This window comes from Nyctereutes procyonoides, unplaced genomic scaffold (genome assembly GCF_905146905.1).
Source record: "Nyctereutes procyonoides isolate TBG_1078 unplaced genomic scaffold, NYPRO_anot_genome, whole genome shotgun sequence".
In the NCBI taxonomy this organism is placed as follows: domain Eukaryota; kingdom Metazoa; phylum Chordata; class Mammalia; order Carnivora; family Canidae; genus Nyctereutes; species Nyctereutes procyonoides.
In genome coordinates this window covers 9,766,563-9,784,142 of record NW_026575025.1, presented here as the reverse complement: position 1 = coordinate 9,784,142, position 17,580 = coordinate 9,766,563, and the positions used below count along the sequence as shown (strand labels likewise).

Sequence of the window (17,580 nt, the reverse complement as noted above, 5' to 3'; positions counted from 1 at the left end):
CACGAGCTGGGGCAGCAGGAGCCTTCCACCCAGACCTATGGCCCCTGCCTGGGCCCATGGGGGCTGGGAACTCTGGGCAGTGTGAGTAAGAAGAGGGCAGCTGGAGGGGGGGCCAGCTGAAATATCTACATCTACCTGCTGTCGTCCCTCCCACCAAACGACGCCTCCCCATACTCTGCCCTAACCTCTCCCTAGGGTCTCTCCATCCTCCCACCTCCCCCGGACCCACCCTTGGTGAAGCCTGATTTGAAGGCTCAACCGCTCATGCTGAGAGTGGTAGGTACTACGCCCTGATGGGGGGCGGGGGGGCGGTTGGTGGGAGAGCAGGGTTGTGAGGGCTGTAGGGAGAGGCTGTGAGGGGACATGCTTCGGTGAGAGTGCCTTCCACCCAGGAGGTGTGTCAAGGCTGGGCTCGTGCCTGAGACCCCAACCTAAAGAAGATCTCAGTGCACAAAGCTCTCCAAATGTGCATGATTTTATAAGCTCAGCCTCACTGACTGCCATGCTCCTAAGGACAGTGACAAATCCAAGTGGAACAGCTATTAAAAAAAAAAAACAAAACAACTCAGGGTCATAAATGTATTGTCACTGAGGCTTGTAGCAGGGACAGCCTGTAAACGGCACTGGATGATCTTCTCCCAGGTTCTGTACTTGCCACTAAAGCATTTCATGGGAGCGACAATGACTACCGGGCGTCCCTATGTCCATGTACCACGGGCTTAAGGCTGTGTTCTTTTCCAGCCTGTGCTCCACAGTGATACTCTGAATCTGTCATTCCCATCAGAGGAGGAGCCTGAGGGTCAGAGAGGCTGCAGCTCACCCAAGCTTTGCGTGGCCAGTGACCAGGGAGGAACCTGCACCCTGGTCTGTGTTGGACACAAAACCCCTACTCCAGAGCAAGCACAGGCTTCCATCCTTAACAGAGCAAGCTTGTGGCAGGCCCAAGATTGACAGTGAGTTTATAGTGGCAGAATGGGGCAAAGTCTCATGGAGTCAGAATCTGAAGCTGGAGCGGCCACCTCAATTCAGCCTTTACCTCAAGAGAACAAGGCGTCTGGAGGCCTGTGTGTGCCTGCTGGGCAAAGGCAGGCGCCCCCACAGCATCCTCAATCTCAGGTGGGGGTCAGGGAAGGAACAAACTGTCAGAAAAGTTCCAGCGTGAGATGTGCTGGCCCAAAGCCAGGGCTTCACACTTAAATGGCTCAAAATATGATCCTGAAACAACTGAATGGTTTATAAAAGGAGCAGATTTTTTAAAGGTCTGTACTCAGTGCTTGTGGAGCACAAACTGATACAAGCAATCTGGAAACCTGATTAGGCTTTGCTCGGGTAACTGCACTGTAAGAGTCTATCCCCACAACTCTTCAGGGGCGAAGGAAAAGATTTAGACACAAAAATGGTGTGACCACCCTTTACGAGCCACAAAAACCAGAAACGACCTGACCCACTAGCAATGGAGGGCCATTTTGGGAAGTCATGAAACACATATCTACAGTTCTAGAAAGACTACTGGCCTGGAGGATGCCTTCAACTAATACTAATTTTAAAAGTAGAAGAGGAACTCTACACATAACATCTCAATTGTGTCAAAATACATATATAGTAAAATAAAGATGGAACAAAACCAGGAGAGTTATGGTCGACACCGACAATTCTGCTGGGCTGGCAACTCTCTTGACCTGAGCCTCCACCCCTCATCTGAAATATGGAAGGATTAGACTTTCCTCTGGGGCACCAGCCCCAGCCTCCTCAGCAGCCTGGTTCTGAAAGTGGGGCTCTGAATCGTTTTTTTATTTGTTCCTTCATTTTTATGATAAGCATATGATGCTTTTCTTTCTTTTGTTTTTAGAGAGAATCTTAAGCAGGCTCCAGGGCCCCATCCCACAGCCCTGAGATCATGACCTGAGAAAAATCAAGAGTCAGCTGCTTACCCGACTGAGCCACCCAGGTACCCCACATGTAATGCTTTTCTAATAATTTTTGTAAAAAGTGCCTAGATCCTTAACTGCTCTCTACCACAGTGGGGGGTGGGCCAAGCCCCCACTAAATGCCCCCCCAATATGTGGATTTTATGGGAAACCTGGAAGCTGCCGGGCCCTCAGAAGTGCCCCGCCCCTGAAGCCCCACCCACTCACTCGGTGATCTCCTCGGTGACTGTGTGCTCCACCTGCAGGCGTGAGTTGACCTCGATGAAGTAGTGCCTGCCATGCCGGTCCACCAGGAACTCCACCGTGCCTGCGTTCTCGTAGCCCACCTGTGGGGCGGCCGTGTCAGCAAGACATCAATCAGCAGGGTGGGACCGATTGGGCCCTGACTGGGCCCTAACAGCCACTCTGGCTCAGCCACAACCATTGGCCGGTTCCAGAAAGAACAGACTGCACTCCCAGCCTCAACAGCCCTGCCCCTAGGGCAAGCGCCTGCAGCTCACGCCCCTCCCTTCCCCCTTGGGCTGAAGGGGCTGAAGTCCCAGCCTCTGGCGACTGCACCCAGCTTCTCTGAGGCAACAAGTCAGGAGCTGCCACTGGCGCTGCACTCAGAACCCTCCCCAGTGGACAGGCCCCACCACGCACCCCAGTCTCTGCTGGACCTTCTCATTCTCAGAGGGTTTTCAGAAAGTTCCCCTCTGCTCTACGCATCACCAGGACCTCTGACCATGACCCAAAGAGGTGTCCTCTGAGAGGAACCAGCAGTGATGATCCTTCTTTTTTTTTTTATTTTTTTTATTTTTTTTAGTGATGATCCTTCTAATACAAAATTCAACCCTCTTTCCAGTCTCACTCTTGTCCTGCCAGAACCACAAAGTAGACTTCAGTGAGCTCCCTCAGACCTGTTACAGGACACGCTGCCTAAGCCAATGAATTAGACCCAATTCCAGGTAAGATTACTCATATGAAATAACCCAAATGGCAACTCTAAATTAGATCCTAACCTAAATTAACTGTGTCTGAAGCTTCCCTGTGAGTGCTGACCCTCTCTTTCAGCTGGGGAAGGTCATAGAATCATCTGCTGCCCGAAAGGTCTGAGGGGGCCAGGCTCTGCAAGGAAAACAGCACCCGGGGGCCCACCTGGGTGCCGAGGAAGGCAGATTTGAGAAGATGCTCTTACTCGGGGCCCGGGGAAGGGAGGTAGAGGTGGGGGCAGGATACTCCGACTCTGAGAGGGGGTGGGTTCAGGAGGGCCCAGAAGAACAGAAGGGGGTGGGCCCTGCTACAGGCCTGGCCACGGCAGGTGCTCTCCTGGGCAGGCCTGGGGGCAGGTCACTGTTGGGGAACCACCTGCCATCTCCTACCTCCACGCCCCAGTAGAGCAAAGACTGGCAGGAGGAGGAGGACCTGAGGATTCGATGGGTGGCAATAAAGGTGATGCAGGGGCCAGTCAAGAATGAATGATAGGAAATGCCTTAGTAATGTTTCTTAATCTTGACAGAATCCACTGGATCTCATTCCTTTTGTTTCAGGAGTGAGGCAGTGCCACGCAGAGCTCCATCTGTGCAGAGGGAGTGGCTGGAAACCTCTTTCCCTTCCTCTTCTCAGCCTTTCTGGACTCCAAGCTTGGTCTCTGGGCCTAGCACCTCTGCTCTCACACAGCGAGGATCCAAATCCCATGTTAGCGCTTTCTCCTCCCCAGACAGTCCTCACCTCTGTCTACCAGAGCCAGTCACTTGGGGCCTCCCTGCTCCCTAGCAGATTGTCCACATGTGGACATGACTACTGGCCACGAGGCCTAAGCTGGCAGGAGTTCAGAGGAAGCCACAGGTACAGGCTCCTTATCTCCATGAAGGAGACTGTCCCAGAAGGCCCCTGCCCTTCACCTGCTTAGCAAGTTTGACAGAGTCACTGGTGAGCCGTGTCCGAAGCTGGGGATCCAGATGGGCTGCAGGAGCAATCTCAACCACTTTCTGGTGCCGCCGTTGGATGGAACAGTCTCGCTCATAGAGGTGCAGAATATTCCCGTACTGGTCTCCTACAGTGAAAGGTAAGCTGGCCTCAGTGTCTCCTGGGACCTAAACACTTCCTAAATACCCACCAATCCCATATAGCCTCCTGGGGCCAATACATGCTTGCCCCTGGCAGTTGGGGCAGTCAGGAGGGAAATGGTCAGCACCAAGGCCTGGGCCCTGACCAGTCCAGCCTCCACGGCTGGCCTTCCCAGGGGAGGTTCCTCCTGAGGGGTGGCTCCTGGACACCAGCTGTGGTGAGCCCAGAAAGATCAAGCCCACTTGGCTCCTGCCTCGTGTGGTGGCCCCATGAATGCCCCCACTCACCCAGGATCTGCACCTCGATGTGGCGTGGCTTCTCAATGAACTTCTCCACAAACAGCGCCCCATTCCCAAAGGCGGCCAGGGCCTCCGAGTAGGCCCGGTTATAGCTTTCCTCCAGCTCCTGAGAGGGCAGGCAAGCTGAGCAGACACTGGGCCCTGTAGCTCAGCCTCACCCTCTGCGGGACCCCCGCCCACTCTGGGAACCCCAGGCTCTGTTCTGCAGGTGGCCTCACAGGCCAGCTGGGCTCCCTGCTCTGCACCCAGCCCTGGGCTTCTGCTCACCTCATAACTGTGCACGACCCTCATGCCACGCCCCCCACCTCCATAGGCGGCCTTGAAGATAATGGGGAAGCCATAGGTGTTAGAGAATTCATGGGCCTCATGCAAGGAAGTGATGGGGGCATCCGTGCCAGGGACCACAGGGACACCTGTTGGGAGAGAGGCATGTGGGTCCTCTGTAACAGGCTGGAATCTCTGCCCGAACCCATCAGACCCTCCTTAGACAGCCCCTCTCGAGCTGTGCAGGCCACAGTTGCTTGTCCACCACATGTACCTGCAGCAATGGCGATGGCCCGGGCCTCCACCTTATCGCCCATCTTGCGGACCACCTCAGGGCTCGGCCCAATAAACCGAACCCCTGCATCCTGGCAGGCTTGGGCAAAGTCTGCTCGCTCTGACAGGAACCCGTAGCCAGGGTGCACTGCATCCACATTGTTTTCCTGGGGGCAGGAGCAGTCAGAGGCATGCAGCATCTCTCAAAATCTCTCACACAGGTCCAGCCCAAAACCTGTGGCTCAAGCATCTCCCCCCACTTCATCTGGTCGGTCCATCCATCCATCCATCCATCCATCCATCCATCCATCCATCCGTCCATTCATTCATTGATTCATTTACCCAGTCCCCTATTCACAGACACTTACTATGGGCTGCCCTGGGTGGGGGAAAGGCACAGGACTCAGGCCTAGCCCAGCCCAGCTCACCTTGGCCACCTTGATGATGTCTGGGATGTGCAGATAGGCCTGCACTGGGGCAAGGCCGCGGCCGATGAGGTAGGCTTCATCTGCTTTCTGCCGGTGCATCTGGCCTGTGTCCTGCTCCGAGTAGACAGCTACAGTGCGGATGCCCAGCTCTGTGCAGGCCCGGAACACACGGATAGCAATCTCACCTTGGAGGGAGGGGGCAACGGGACCAGATGTTAGATTCCTGGGTCCTTAACAGAAGCAGAAGGGGAGTGGAGAGCTGGTGCGCAGGGCAAGCACAGAACAGAAACACTAAGGTTGGGCTAGACACGTGGCTCCTCTTGCTGGCCCCAAGGGCACTCACCTCTGTTGGCCACCATAACTTTCTTGATGGGCTTGTACTCCAGGCGCCGGACGTTTGGGGAGGCAGCGGGGGCAGTGGAGCTTCGGTGGATACCCAGGAGCCTCAGGCCCCCACGGACGGTTTGGAACTTCAGCATCTGGGAAGTCAGAGCTGGGTTAGAGCAGCTTCAGCAAAGAGGGTCTCCCAGGAAGAATGAGGGTCCTACCCCACCCTGCCCTTGTAGCGGCCCCACATGAAAGCCAGCACCTCACCCTCAATTCCCGGCCACACCCAACATTCCCTTGGGGGCCAACTGGCTGTAGGAAAGGGAAAAAGCCAAACCCAAACAGAACCCAATCTCACCCTAGCACTCTAATAACTTTCACAACACTCCAAGCTCTTAAAGCAATTGTGGGGACCAGGCAGAGACCCTGAGTGCCCTCAGTGTGCACACTGTCAGAGTCCCCTTCAATGCCTTCTGTGAGGCCCAGCGGCCTGGGCTTTAGGACCTCTCCACACCACACTGGCCCCTATGTCCTTCCAAAAGGGTTCCACCTGGCCAGGCAATGAGGGTAATGACAGATCTCTTGAGGAGCCAACCTGCATCACCGTGCCCTCTCAGGAAGCCACACCTCTGTCAGACTTTAGAAGCAAGGACTTGTTCACACAGTGGCAGAAGCCTCCTTTTCTACCAAGGGTTAAAGTGCACTAAATTTCAGATATCACCGCATTATCTCCCCCTCACGGATCCACCAGCAGCCCAAGACTCTGAGATCTGCTTCAGATAACGGGCCCACTAGCCCAAACTACCACACAGGATTAAGTCAAGAAGAGGCAACAGAGCAGTAAATAGGTGGTTAATAAACCATGAGCAGTTTCACCTCACCAGAAATCACCAGGGACAAAAGAGAACAGGGAGGTGCCACTTTGCCTATTAAATTAGCAACAGTGTAGTAAAACAATCAGATTTAGTGCTGGTAAGGCCTAGGGAGACAGACACACAAGGTGAGGTCTGGATATCAGGGCAGCTCTCTGGAAAGCTCTCTGGAAATCCTATCAAGAACCTTTGAAATATTTATGCCCCTTGGCCCAGTGGTTACCATTCTAGGAATCCAACACAAGGAAATATTCTAAAATGGGAACCAAGATGGATGCAGAAAGATGTTCAAAACAGCATTATTTACAATAGAAAATAATTAGAAGCCACTTAAAGATCCAACAATAGGGCATCTATACAGACATTATAAAATCATTAAGAATGACTATTTGCACAGCTCTGTTTACAAGGGAAATGCTTATAATGTGATGCTACAGAAATTAAAAAGGTAAATAATATGATTTCATGAAGCTTTTTTTAGGTGAGGAAAAGAACTAGAAGGAGCTCTGTCAGACAGCATGTCACTCATTCCTGTATTCTAGAATTGGTGCAGTGTTGTTCTTTTCCTTCTCTATCTTTTCCAGACAGTCTATATCTTCTCCACTAGGGGTATATTATTTACAATTAGCACTAAGGAGGCATATACGGAAGGGGGAGGAAGATCTTTGCAGAAAAAAAAGGTAAGGAGAGCGCCTGAATTGTCTCCCTGGGGGAGGTAAAGGACTCAGCATTTGTCCTGTGAAACCACAGGCAGCAAGGCTGAGCCCCCCTCTCCCTCACACAGTGGGGCCACCTCGCCTTCCTCATCTCTTGGTTAACGAGACGGCTATGGGTCTTCCTCACCTGTGTACAGATGAGCAGCCTCACAGCTGAGGGCCAGTGGCACCAAGATTCTCAAACCTCCAGAAGTTTCAACTATTTTCCAGGGAGGCCAAGCTTTTCTCCCACCTGGGTGGGTTTGCTCCTGCTACCACTTAGGCACTTACCTATCATCTTGTGTGTAAATACCCCCTTCTACTCCTGCTCCCTTTTCCAAATACAGAAAGGGATCACTGGAGGCTGTGTGGAAGGTGGGCATCAAGTGCCTCTCAGCTCACAGCTAGGAAAAGAGGGAGCCTGAAACACCCACGCAGGCCTCAGAGCTCATTCCACCATGACTGATCTTCACAGATGCCGCCCCCCGCCTCTGGGCTGGGACAGTAGCCTCCAAATGCTGCTGAACCTGCATCCAAGCAGATCAAGCCCTGGGGTACAGCAGAGAGCCAGGCAAAATTCACAGAGAAGAAAGATAGATCAGGGCCCTCTCCCTGAAGTCAGAGCACTGGGGAAAGGAATGCAGAGAGCAGCCCCATCCAGCCACTGGTGGCCCAGCATGCAAGCCTGGAGTCCATAGGCCTGGGTCTGCCCCAGCTGAGATCCAGGCTCCCAAGACCTCATGTCCTCATCTGTGAAACTGGACACCACCACCCCCAACCTCGGTCGGTGGGTCATCCTGGGGGCCACTGAGCCCATGCCCTGAGCATGGCAGGATTGCTGAGACACTAGCACTTGCTTCCCAGAAGAGAACAGGAGCAAGAAGGTACTCCATCTCCGTGCAGCCCCATACAACCCACATTCCTGCGCACACTCTGCAGCACCAGGGCCCGCCACCCCAGTGTGCCTGGCCCATGCTCTCCCCACAGCACTCACCCTGCAACAGCCAGGCACCCACAGCTGCTTCTGCCCAGGGAGGCCGTGGACAGCTGGCTGCTCTGCCTGAGGTCACTGGCACTGGGATACAAAGGCCTCAGGCACTAGAGTGCTGGAAGCCTGGGTGGTGGCCAAGACTGAAATCAGGGGAAGGGGCACCCCCAGTGGCTCTGGGCCCGAAGCAAGGGGAGGCAGGGAGGTCCAGTCATGAAGGCAGCAGGTGACTCACAGCCTGCCCTGACCCCCTGGGACCAGGAAAGATTGCAAGGGAGGTGGTCTGAGGCAGGCTACCAGCCAGCAGACAGACAGCAGGCAGCCATGACTGATTTAGGACCTGCTGCCACTTGGGGTTAAAGGCACAGAAACATCAGTGAGCAAGGAGAGCGGGGTCTGGGAGGCTAGGAGGGCGGGGCTCGTGTGGATGACAAAGGACACAGGTCATGCTGCCCCACAGAACCCAGGTAGAGCTGAGTCACACATGACCCTGACCCCCCACCCCTCCTGCCCACCAATGCTAGGCTTGGGACAGGAGCACACAGAGATGGACTAAAATGTCACCTCAGGGGGATCCCTGGGTGGCTCATCCCTGGGTGAAGATCCCTTCAGCTCAGGGTGTGATCCTGGAGACCCAGGATCGAGTCCTGCATCGGGCTCCTTGTGTGACATGGAGCCTGCTTCTCCCTCTGCCTGTGTCTCTGTCTCTGTGTGTGTGTCTCTCATGAATAAATAAATAAAATCTTAAAAAAAAATGTCACCTCATTCCCATAACATGTCCACCCTTCCTAGAACTTGGCTAACTCAGTACCCAGCCTTTCCCCTTGTCAAATCCCACTCTCCTCCGAGACCTGAAACCCAGGGGTGTGGGGGTCAGGTGCCTGGTGCTTCCTGAGACCTTTCCAGAATCAATTACAGTTGAGGGAAACCTGCAGGACAGAGGTGGGTTGCCTCACAGAGCCCTCTCTTGCGGGAAGTAGGACATTTGTGGGTCACGTGTGAGAGTCCACTCATGGTATGTTGAGTTTGAGGGATGGGCCAAAGGGAGGCGCTGAAGGGAGGTGCTGAGTGGGCAGATTCTACTGCTCCCTGAATCTTGCCCCATCTCCTAACCCTGGAGGGAGGAGAGGCCCTGTGCAGTGCTGGGTGGGGGTGGGGGTAAGGGGGTGCTGTGGAGGCAGGAAGCCATGCCGCTGGAGGCTGGCGAGATCTACTGGTAGAAGTGGAGTCCAGGGATCCCTGGGTGGCGCAGCGGTTTGGCGCCTGCCTTTGGCCCAGGGCGCGATCCTGGAGACCTGGGATCGAATCCCACATCGGGCTCCCGGTGCATGGAGCCTGCTTCTCCCTCTGCCTATGTCTCTGCCTCTCTCTCTGTGTGTGACTATCATAAAAAAAAAAAAAAAAAAAAAAAAAAAGAAGTGGAGTCCTTGAGATGGGAGCAGAGGGCAGTGGGGAGGTCTCCAAGCACCAAACTCCTTTCCCACAGCCCTCCTAGAGGGGCTGCCTCTGGCATTAAATGGGGCCCCTTGCTCAGAGATCAAGCCCTGGCATCGTGGAGTCACCTGAGTGCCAGCCTCTCCCCACAGTGGCACTTTCCCCAAAACAGCCTCTGGAGTGCCAGCCTTCCCTCAGACACTGTTCCAAGTGGCATCCTTGTCATCCTCACACCAGGGCAGAGAACACCCAAAGGTGCTGGTCACAGGGGAGTGGTGTGGGGTTGGGGTCAGGCTCCCACCGTGGGTTTTTGGTTAGTGGATGGTAACCACGAAATCCTCAAACTCATTGACAATCTGGCTAAGAATCTCCCTTAAAAGCTCCAAGGGCCTCGTTAACCAAAACTGGCATCTTGGAAAGCTCTCATATTGTTGCATTATGACCTTCCCTGATCCTGCCTGATAGAGCTGGAACCCTTCAGCCAGCGAGGCTGCTTTCCCGGACAGCACAGCCTTGCTGGCTGGATCTCCTCAGGAAAGGCAAGGCTGCTCAGATGCTATCAGAGCAAAGAGCCTCTGGTTATCTGCCCCAGGCACACCATGTTGCCTTGCTCCATGCTGATGATGTGCATGGGTGAAAATCCCTAACATCAGCGATGGGGAAAGAAATAGTAAGAGAAAAGCAACTACTGTCACCTGCAGATCCCTTACCCTGGTTTCCTCTCCAGAGAGCTGACAGTCCCAGAGAGGCCTGTTTGCTATTTTTTGCAAATGCCAGCTGACAGATCTCTTTCCTTGGCCTTGGGTTGTACATTAGAGACAGGGAATAAGACGGCTTTGACTCTCACTTGGGACATGTAAACAACGCCTTGCCGGCAAGCGTGAGGCAGAATGAAGCAGGGAGTGTCTGAACACCTGCTTTCTCCCTGCTGCCTCTCAGTGTGACTCCACACTTTCTACTTCTCCCTGAGCTTCGATTTCTCCTCCAACACTGGATCAATAAGCTCAGCATTCTCCTTTCGAGAAGGCAGTGGTAACAATCCAGTCAGGATGGTGCCTACAACAACCTGTGGAAGGAGGGAGGGGAAAGGTGTGGACACCTTCTGCCCAATCTTGATGATCTGTCCACTTTGCTTCTAGGACATCCGATGCTCACCAAGCTCTGCCTACATGCCAGGCCAGTGCAGGTGGGTGGGGACACACGCTGACCAGCACACCGAGCAGTGCCTCTACTCTTTACCAGGTAACTGAGCTACGCATGGGATGTTCTGCAAGTACTAACTCAGGTATCTCTTACGATTCCTTATCATTCCCTTGTATGGATAAGGAATCCAGTGTAGTGGTATTACAGAACACCCCAGGTCACCTAGCAGGGCTGGTTTAGAGCCCAATTTGTACACTGCCCTCCGAAGCAGGAGCTCTGATCCAGGAGGGCATTTGGAGTCATCACAACTAAAGGAGTAAGTTGTGGCTTTCATCAAAAGTACAGCATGACAGGTACTTGGAAACCAAAAACCAAAAATCACAGTCTTGATAAAAACTGTGTCACTGGTCTGAACTTGCAGCAGGGCCCCCAGGGGCACTCTGCCACTTCCCACCAGGGAGCCGGCCAGCAGTGCCAGCCTTCATGTGTTCCTGGTAAGCTACGGCAGCTTCAATTTGTCCAATAAATAGTCAAAATGACACTAGAAGTCCCACCTCTTCAGACCTAGACTACATCTCCCAGGCTGCCTCTTGCAGCAAGGAGCAGCACAAAATTCTGCTGTCAGGCCACTGTTGTCCAAATTTTGGTCCACACACTACGGCCACTGTGCTAAGGGTGGGTGTACTCTCAGCCAGAGGAGCCCTGCTGGGACCAGGCTAAGGCAGCCACCTGCATGGTCACTGTGGCCAAGCATCAGGCCCTGGAATGCTCCTTCAAGGATCTGTACTGCTTCCACCCTAAATATCCCTGGTCTTCACATGGCATCTCCTACAGCCTTAGGGGGCAGCTGTGGGCAGGAGGCTCACTAGAAGGGAGAGCCGTGGCTCTGCTTTGGGGGTGCCTGGCTGATGGCAGTTTTGGAAGCCCTCAGTCTGGACTGCCCGCCACTCGTTCCCAAGCCCCTCAGCAAATCCACATCAGAGGTATGTAGGGGGACAGCAAGAAGAGTTGAGAAGGGAGAACAGATCAGAAACAGGCCCCAGGAATCTCCAAATGAACTAAAAAGACTCCCATATATCTACTCCCCCGACCCTCCCCAGCACCAGTACCCCCACCAGGCTCCTTCCCCAGCCCCCAGCTGGCCTCCGCAGGGCCAGCAAAAGCAGGTCGAAACCAGAAGGAAGGAGTTCTTGGCAGAGGACTCCAGCCATGGCAAAAGCAAACCTCTGGTGGATGGGGCCACTCTCAGGGAGCTTTCTCTCCAGGCAGCTCTTGCACTGTCCTAAACGTGTCCAAGAGGGGGCCTCAGGGCTGGTGGCCAGCAGGGACAGATGAAAGGAAAGGACTCAGCCGGTATCAAAGAGCCTAAGAGAGGCCTGACTAGGGCTATGATGTCTGGGTAGGGGGAGCTGAAGGGAGGACACAAAAACAGTGAAGGTGACAGACAAAGTAGAAAGAGCGAGAATACCAAAGTCAGAGACCGGAGTGGAAACAGCATGTGGCCCAGGGCAGCACAGCCGGCTGCTGCCCTAAGTGGCCACAAGGGTTCAGAGACACACCATGGCCCCACAGGCCCCTCCTACTCCCCTGGCCCTCTGATTTCAGGCAGCAGGCACAGGGGAGAGGGTGGGGCAGCCATGCCAGGACAAATGGTGCTGTGTGAGCTGCTGGGATGTGTAGGCAGGGGGACGGAGCAGGCTCAGAGAAAGGAGGCGAGGAAGGGGTCTGGTCCTGCAGGGAAGGACAGGACTGAGGAGGGGGCAACTGGCATAGCAGCAGCTGCCCTGTCCAGCCTCTTTCAAGGACAGGGAGCCTTGCAGGGCAAACAGTGCCCCCTGGTGCAAAAGGAGAGCTACTGCTGACCTGCGCATGCTTGCCTAGGTACCAGCTTGTCAGAAGGCCACTGGCCCTGAGTGCTCTGAGTCCTTTAGGACTCACTCAGAAGTCAATCCTGGACACCCACCTCCTCAATGAGCTTGAAACTCCCTGGAAAAGCTCTGTCATTGTCCTTGCCACACCCCACTGTCTTCCTGTCTATGGAGGATGTCTATAAGGTCCTCCATGGCACAGCTGTCCATGGCAAGAAGCACTTCATGTCCTAATGATTCGTTGACCCATCTCATGAGCCACTGTGAGGACCTTGGGGATGGGATCCTCAGTTTATTTTGTCTTCTGTTGACTTCCTAGCACTCTGAACTGTGCCCGACACCGTGACTAAATGTCTGGGGAACAAATGAACAAACTAATGAATGAATCCTCCAGATCACACAAGCTTCTAGAAATATGATGGCATGCTAATGCAAAGGGTCATGACCCCTGCTAGGAGCAGCACACACAAGTTAGTGGGGCATACAACACAGATTAGAGTCCAAAGGGTTGATAAGGAAGTTTAGTTAAAAGGGCAAGGTCAGCAAAAAACACCTCCCAGATGGAAGGTGGGAACCAGGAGGGCTGAGCAAGGTGCTCAACACTAAAGACTCCATTCTGGATGGTGGCTGGATAGGAAGACAGGTACCAGAAGGCAGCAGGGACGCAGGTGGTCCCGGAAGCTCCTTGATCCCTTCACGGGATACCACCCCAGCTGGAGAGTCACATAGGACCTCCTCCCCCACTTGCTCACCCAGTTCACTCCAGCCCCCAAGGTGGCAGGAAAGTGAATGCCAGTGTATGGAATGAACTGTGTTCCTCAAGGAACTGTGTTCCTTCTACTCTGTGGAAGTCCCAACCCCAGGCCTCAGAATGTGATCTTAGTGGGAAACAAAGTCTTTGCAGGGGTAATCAGTGAAAATGAAGCCCCTGGGGTGGACCTAATACAATATGCTTGGTGTCCTTATAAAAAGGAGATATTCTGACACAGAGAAAGACAAAGAGAGGGAAGATCATGTAATGACACACAGGGAGAAGACAGCCATATGTCCAGAAAAATTCATCTATTAGGATTGCTAGAAAGTACCAGGAGTCAGAAGATAAGTAAGGACCCCTATGGCTTTGGGAGGAAGCACGTGTCCTGCCAACACCTTTAGACTTCTGGCCTCCAGAAGTGTGAGATAATAAATCTTTGTTATGAGTTCTGGGGACTTTGCTATGGCAGCCCTAAGGAAACACATGCCCAGGTTCCCCACTAATGACCAGGACCTACAGAGACTCTAAAACCAAGGACCAGGTTGGGGGGCACAGGCTGATAAAAATGCCCCCTTCTTTTACCTGCTCAGGTTGACACAGGCCACAGCAGGGCCTTCAGAACAGGGAGCTATTTAGGATTGTGATCAGTGATCCCTCCAGGGAAGGCCGAGTGGGAGGCAGCAAACACGAGCAGTGAGCAGCGCCAGCACGAGCACCAGCTGCATGAAGAGCAGGCAGCCAGCAGGAAGCCCTCCTGAAGAACACCAGGACTGAAGCATCCAGGACAAGGAAGCGGGGGGAGGCAATTTGGGTATGAGGCAGCTGGAGCAAAGGCCAAGGAGCAAACAGCCTAGTGGATGTACACTGAGGCCAGAGGCAGGAATGAAGGAGCCCAGGAAGAGGCCAAGGGCAGACACCTGGACTCTGACAGCAAGGGGCAGGGACCAGATCCCCCAGGTCAGGAGGTGCCATCCAAGAAACCAGGCAGGGGAGAAGAGTGCTGCAATTCAGTGGGACCACTCTGGCCATCCTGAGGAAGGTGGATGTGAGGAGGAAAGATGAGAGGGTGGAAGACAACTGAGGAAGACATTCTAACATAGGCAAGAGACAACAGGAACCCAGAAACGCAGCAGCGGCAGTACCTCCAGCACCTCTTAAAGGATAGTGGCCACAAGTAAGGATGACTCATGACTCTTGTTTAAAAAGTGGGGATGAATAGCAGTTAACACCAAGTTAAAGAACACAGAAGTGGCTGTAGGTAGAGAGCGGCAAAGAAGAGCAACACCCACAGCCCTCATAAGGGCCACCTGGTCCTGAGTCCCCTGTGGTCACACACAGCCCTCCCCACCAACCCCACAAGAGTTCCTGTGCCCTGAGAGCATGGGTCTAGTGCCGCAGGAGGTGAGACCCAGGCAGGCTAGATGATGCTGTCTCCGGCCATCAGGCTCTGGAGAGGCTCCACCTGGGGTGGGGACAGGCAGCATAGACAGCCTGTGAAGCCCTTGAGTCCCGCCACGCCCAGGCTTTCCAACCTGCATCCACGTCAGCCTTCAGCATGAATGGACAGCCAAGATCACCAGCTATTTGAGCTCCCCCCAAATTCACCAAAACAAATGGAGAAAAAAAAAAAAACAAGAAACTCTCAGAAGAGTAATATGGAGAGCAGATAGTTAGAAAAAAACTATAATTAATCTCAGAGAAGTAAGAGAAGCTATTGCATTGAGAGGCGGCAGCTATTTTAAAGGCAGGAGAAAGAGCTCTAGGAAATTAAAAATAGAGTTTCAGACATTTTTAACGATAATAAATAGAAGAATGAGAAGACAGTTAAGGACATCGCCCAGAGAGCAGAACAGGAAGACTGGCACATAGCAGTCCCAGGGCTGAGGACATGGAGTGGTGGCGAGGATGCTTGGAGATGCCAGTGTGACGCTGCGAGTCCCACCTGGTAAGGGGACCCAGCGGTATCCAACAGCTTCCTGCATGAGTTTGCTGGCACCACTGTCACAAATCATCACAGACTTGGTGGCGTAAAACAACAAAGGTATATTCTCTCTCTGTTTTAGAGGCCAGAAATTCAGCATCAAAATGGTCCAAATGGAGATGCTGGCAAGGCTACACTCCTTGCAGAGGCTCGGGAGGGGGTGTCCTACCCCATGGTACCCTGCTTGTGGCACCTGGACACCTCTGCTTATGGCCATATCCCTCTGATCTTGGCCTCTGTGGGCACTTGGCCTTCCCTGACATGTGTACTCTCCCACCTCTATCTCCCAAGGACACATGTGACGGCATTAAAGGGTCCCTGGATAATCTGGGGTCATCCCCACGTCAAGGTCCTCTACTTCATCACCTCCACAAAAACTCTCTTTTAGGGGTACCTGGGTAGCTCAGTGGTTGAGAGTCTGCCTTTGGCTCAAGTCATGATCCCAGGGTTCTGGGATCGAGTCCCATATCGGGCTCCCCGCAGGGAATCTGCTTCTCCCTCTGCCTATATCTCTGCCTCTCTGTGTCTCTTATGAATAAGTAAAATCTTTAAAAACAACAACAATAACAACAAACAAACAAAAATAAAAAACTTTTTTCATTAGAAGGTGCCATTTACAGGTTCCAGGGACGAGGACCTGGAGATCTTTGGGGGCACTCATCCAGGCTACTATGCTTCCAAAAAGGAGACTGAGAAGGGCACGTAAGAGTCTTCAACAGTGACACTGAGCCAGAAGCTACTTCTGAGGGAAGATGTCCTCCAAACTACAACTCTCCACCTGGTTAGACTACCAGTCAAATGTGGGGGCAAAATAAAGACCCTTTTCAGGCACACCCAGCAAAGGCAAGTTCACATCCCAGGAGCCTGTTGGCTGGGAAGCTCCTGGGGAGAGGCACTAACAAGACAAGGGAGTAAACCAAGAAGTGGAATGCGGGAGCCAGCAGAGAAAGAAGCAAGGGGACCTCTAGGGAAAGTGATGACAGAGAACCACTGCCCTGGACAACAGCAGAAGTGGGAAGGCTCCCAAAAGTGGGGGTGGGGGAGGCTCCAGGGGAGGGGAGGGAAGTCAGGGAGTTAAGTAAACAACTAAAAAAAAAAAAAAAAAAGGCTAGATTGCCTGAAGTCCCTGACAGAATGGAGAGGGGATAGCAATTTACAATTTAGGGATGAAGAATGAGGCAAATAGTCTCCAGGAAACTGAGAAGGTATACAAGAAAATGTTACCATGTATACACTTGGAAGTTCTCAAGTATGACTATTAATACTTGATTTTAATGATGTGCAAACTGAAAATGTACTTAAAAATGGTTACCTAACCAGGGAAAGTGGGTACAGGTAGGGGGCTTAGGCAGAGGTAAAAGCAAGCAAAATCTTCCATAGCAGGAGCCCAGCAATCAAAAGTCCTGTGTAAATAGGGTTGTCAGCAGCTAGGAGTAAAGAGTTTGTCTTTGGGGAGACAATCAAGGAAGGCAGGTCAGATAGGGGACTGAGGGAGTTTTTATAGGCCTCATGACACAATTTGACCACCCCAAGTGTCCACATGTATTATGATAAAATTACAGTTAAAGTTAACAAAAGGAAACAGTTCCTACAAGCAGTTCCAATTTCTCTCGCTGTTCTTCCAATCCCATCCCTCACCCCTTTCCTCCTCCCCTGATCCCTAGGTGTTACCATAAGCCAGTTGCTGGGGTGCTCCCCCTTTATAGATTTTACACTGATTAGATATGTGCCCAGAAAACATACACCTGTATTTTAATTTTTCCATAAATTATATACTGTCATTTTTTAACTCAGTTTTTTCACCCAACATATTTGGAATCTATCTACATTGATACAAGTCAATCTAGCTCATTAATTTTAATGGCTTTATAACAGTATACATATCACAGCTCATCCATGCTCAAATGAGGGACACAGAGGTTGTCTCCAAATTTTAGCTATCAAAAACTGTATATGGATTGGCAAATGGATCATTGTTGAAACTGGGGGACAGATACATGAAACTCATTGTACTATTTGTTCCATTTTTATGGATGTTTGGAAACAACCATAATAATATCAATTAAAATGTTAAAAATGAATAACCTTGAATCCATGTACAAAATGTGCAGGAATTTCTCCAGGGCCTACACATGGAATTGGAACTGCTGCCCCAGATGGCAGACACATTTAACCGTTTTTTTTTTTTTTTTTTTTTTTGAGAGAGAGAATGTGTGCACCAGTGGGAGGGCAGAGGCAGAGGGAGAGAGAGAATCCCAAGCAGGCCCCATGTTCAGT

At 52.4% G+C, this 17,580-nt stretch overlaps 1 protein-coding gene across 5 annotated transcripts in view; it reads right to left on the bottom strand.

The window, feature by feature from the left end:
* PC (pyruvate carboxylase) overlaps positions 1–17,580 on the bottom strand; it is a 98,249-nt gene that overhangs the window by 17,365 nt on the left and 63,304 nt on the right. For 4 of the 5 annotated variants that reach the window (XM_055314967.1, XM_055314968.1, XM_055314970.1 and 1 more), the window contains 7 exons: positions 5,585–5,720; positions 5,242–5,426; positions 4,815–4,980; positions 4,544–4,689; positions 4,265–4,382; positions 3,812–3,963; positions 2,136–2,254 (listed from right to left, as the gene is read on the bottom strand). In XM_055314967.1, the coding sequence (XP_055170942.1) occupies positions 2,136–2,254; positions 3,812–3,963; positions 4,265–4,382; positions 4,544–4,689; positions 4,815–4,980; positions 5,242–5,426; positions 5,585–5,720 (1,022 nt within the window). Of the gene's footprint in view, positions 1–2,135; positions 2,255–3,811; positions 3,964–4,264; positions 4,383–4,543; positions 4,690–4,814; positions 4,981–5,241; positions 5,427–5,584; positions 5,721–8,129; positions 8,196–17,580 lie in introns of those variants that run through there. The other variant, XM_055314969.1, reaches the window with a different exon arrangement.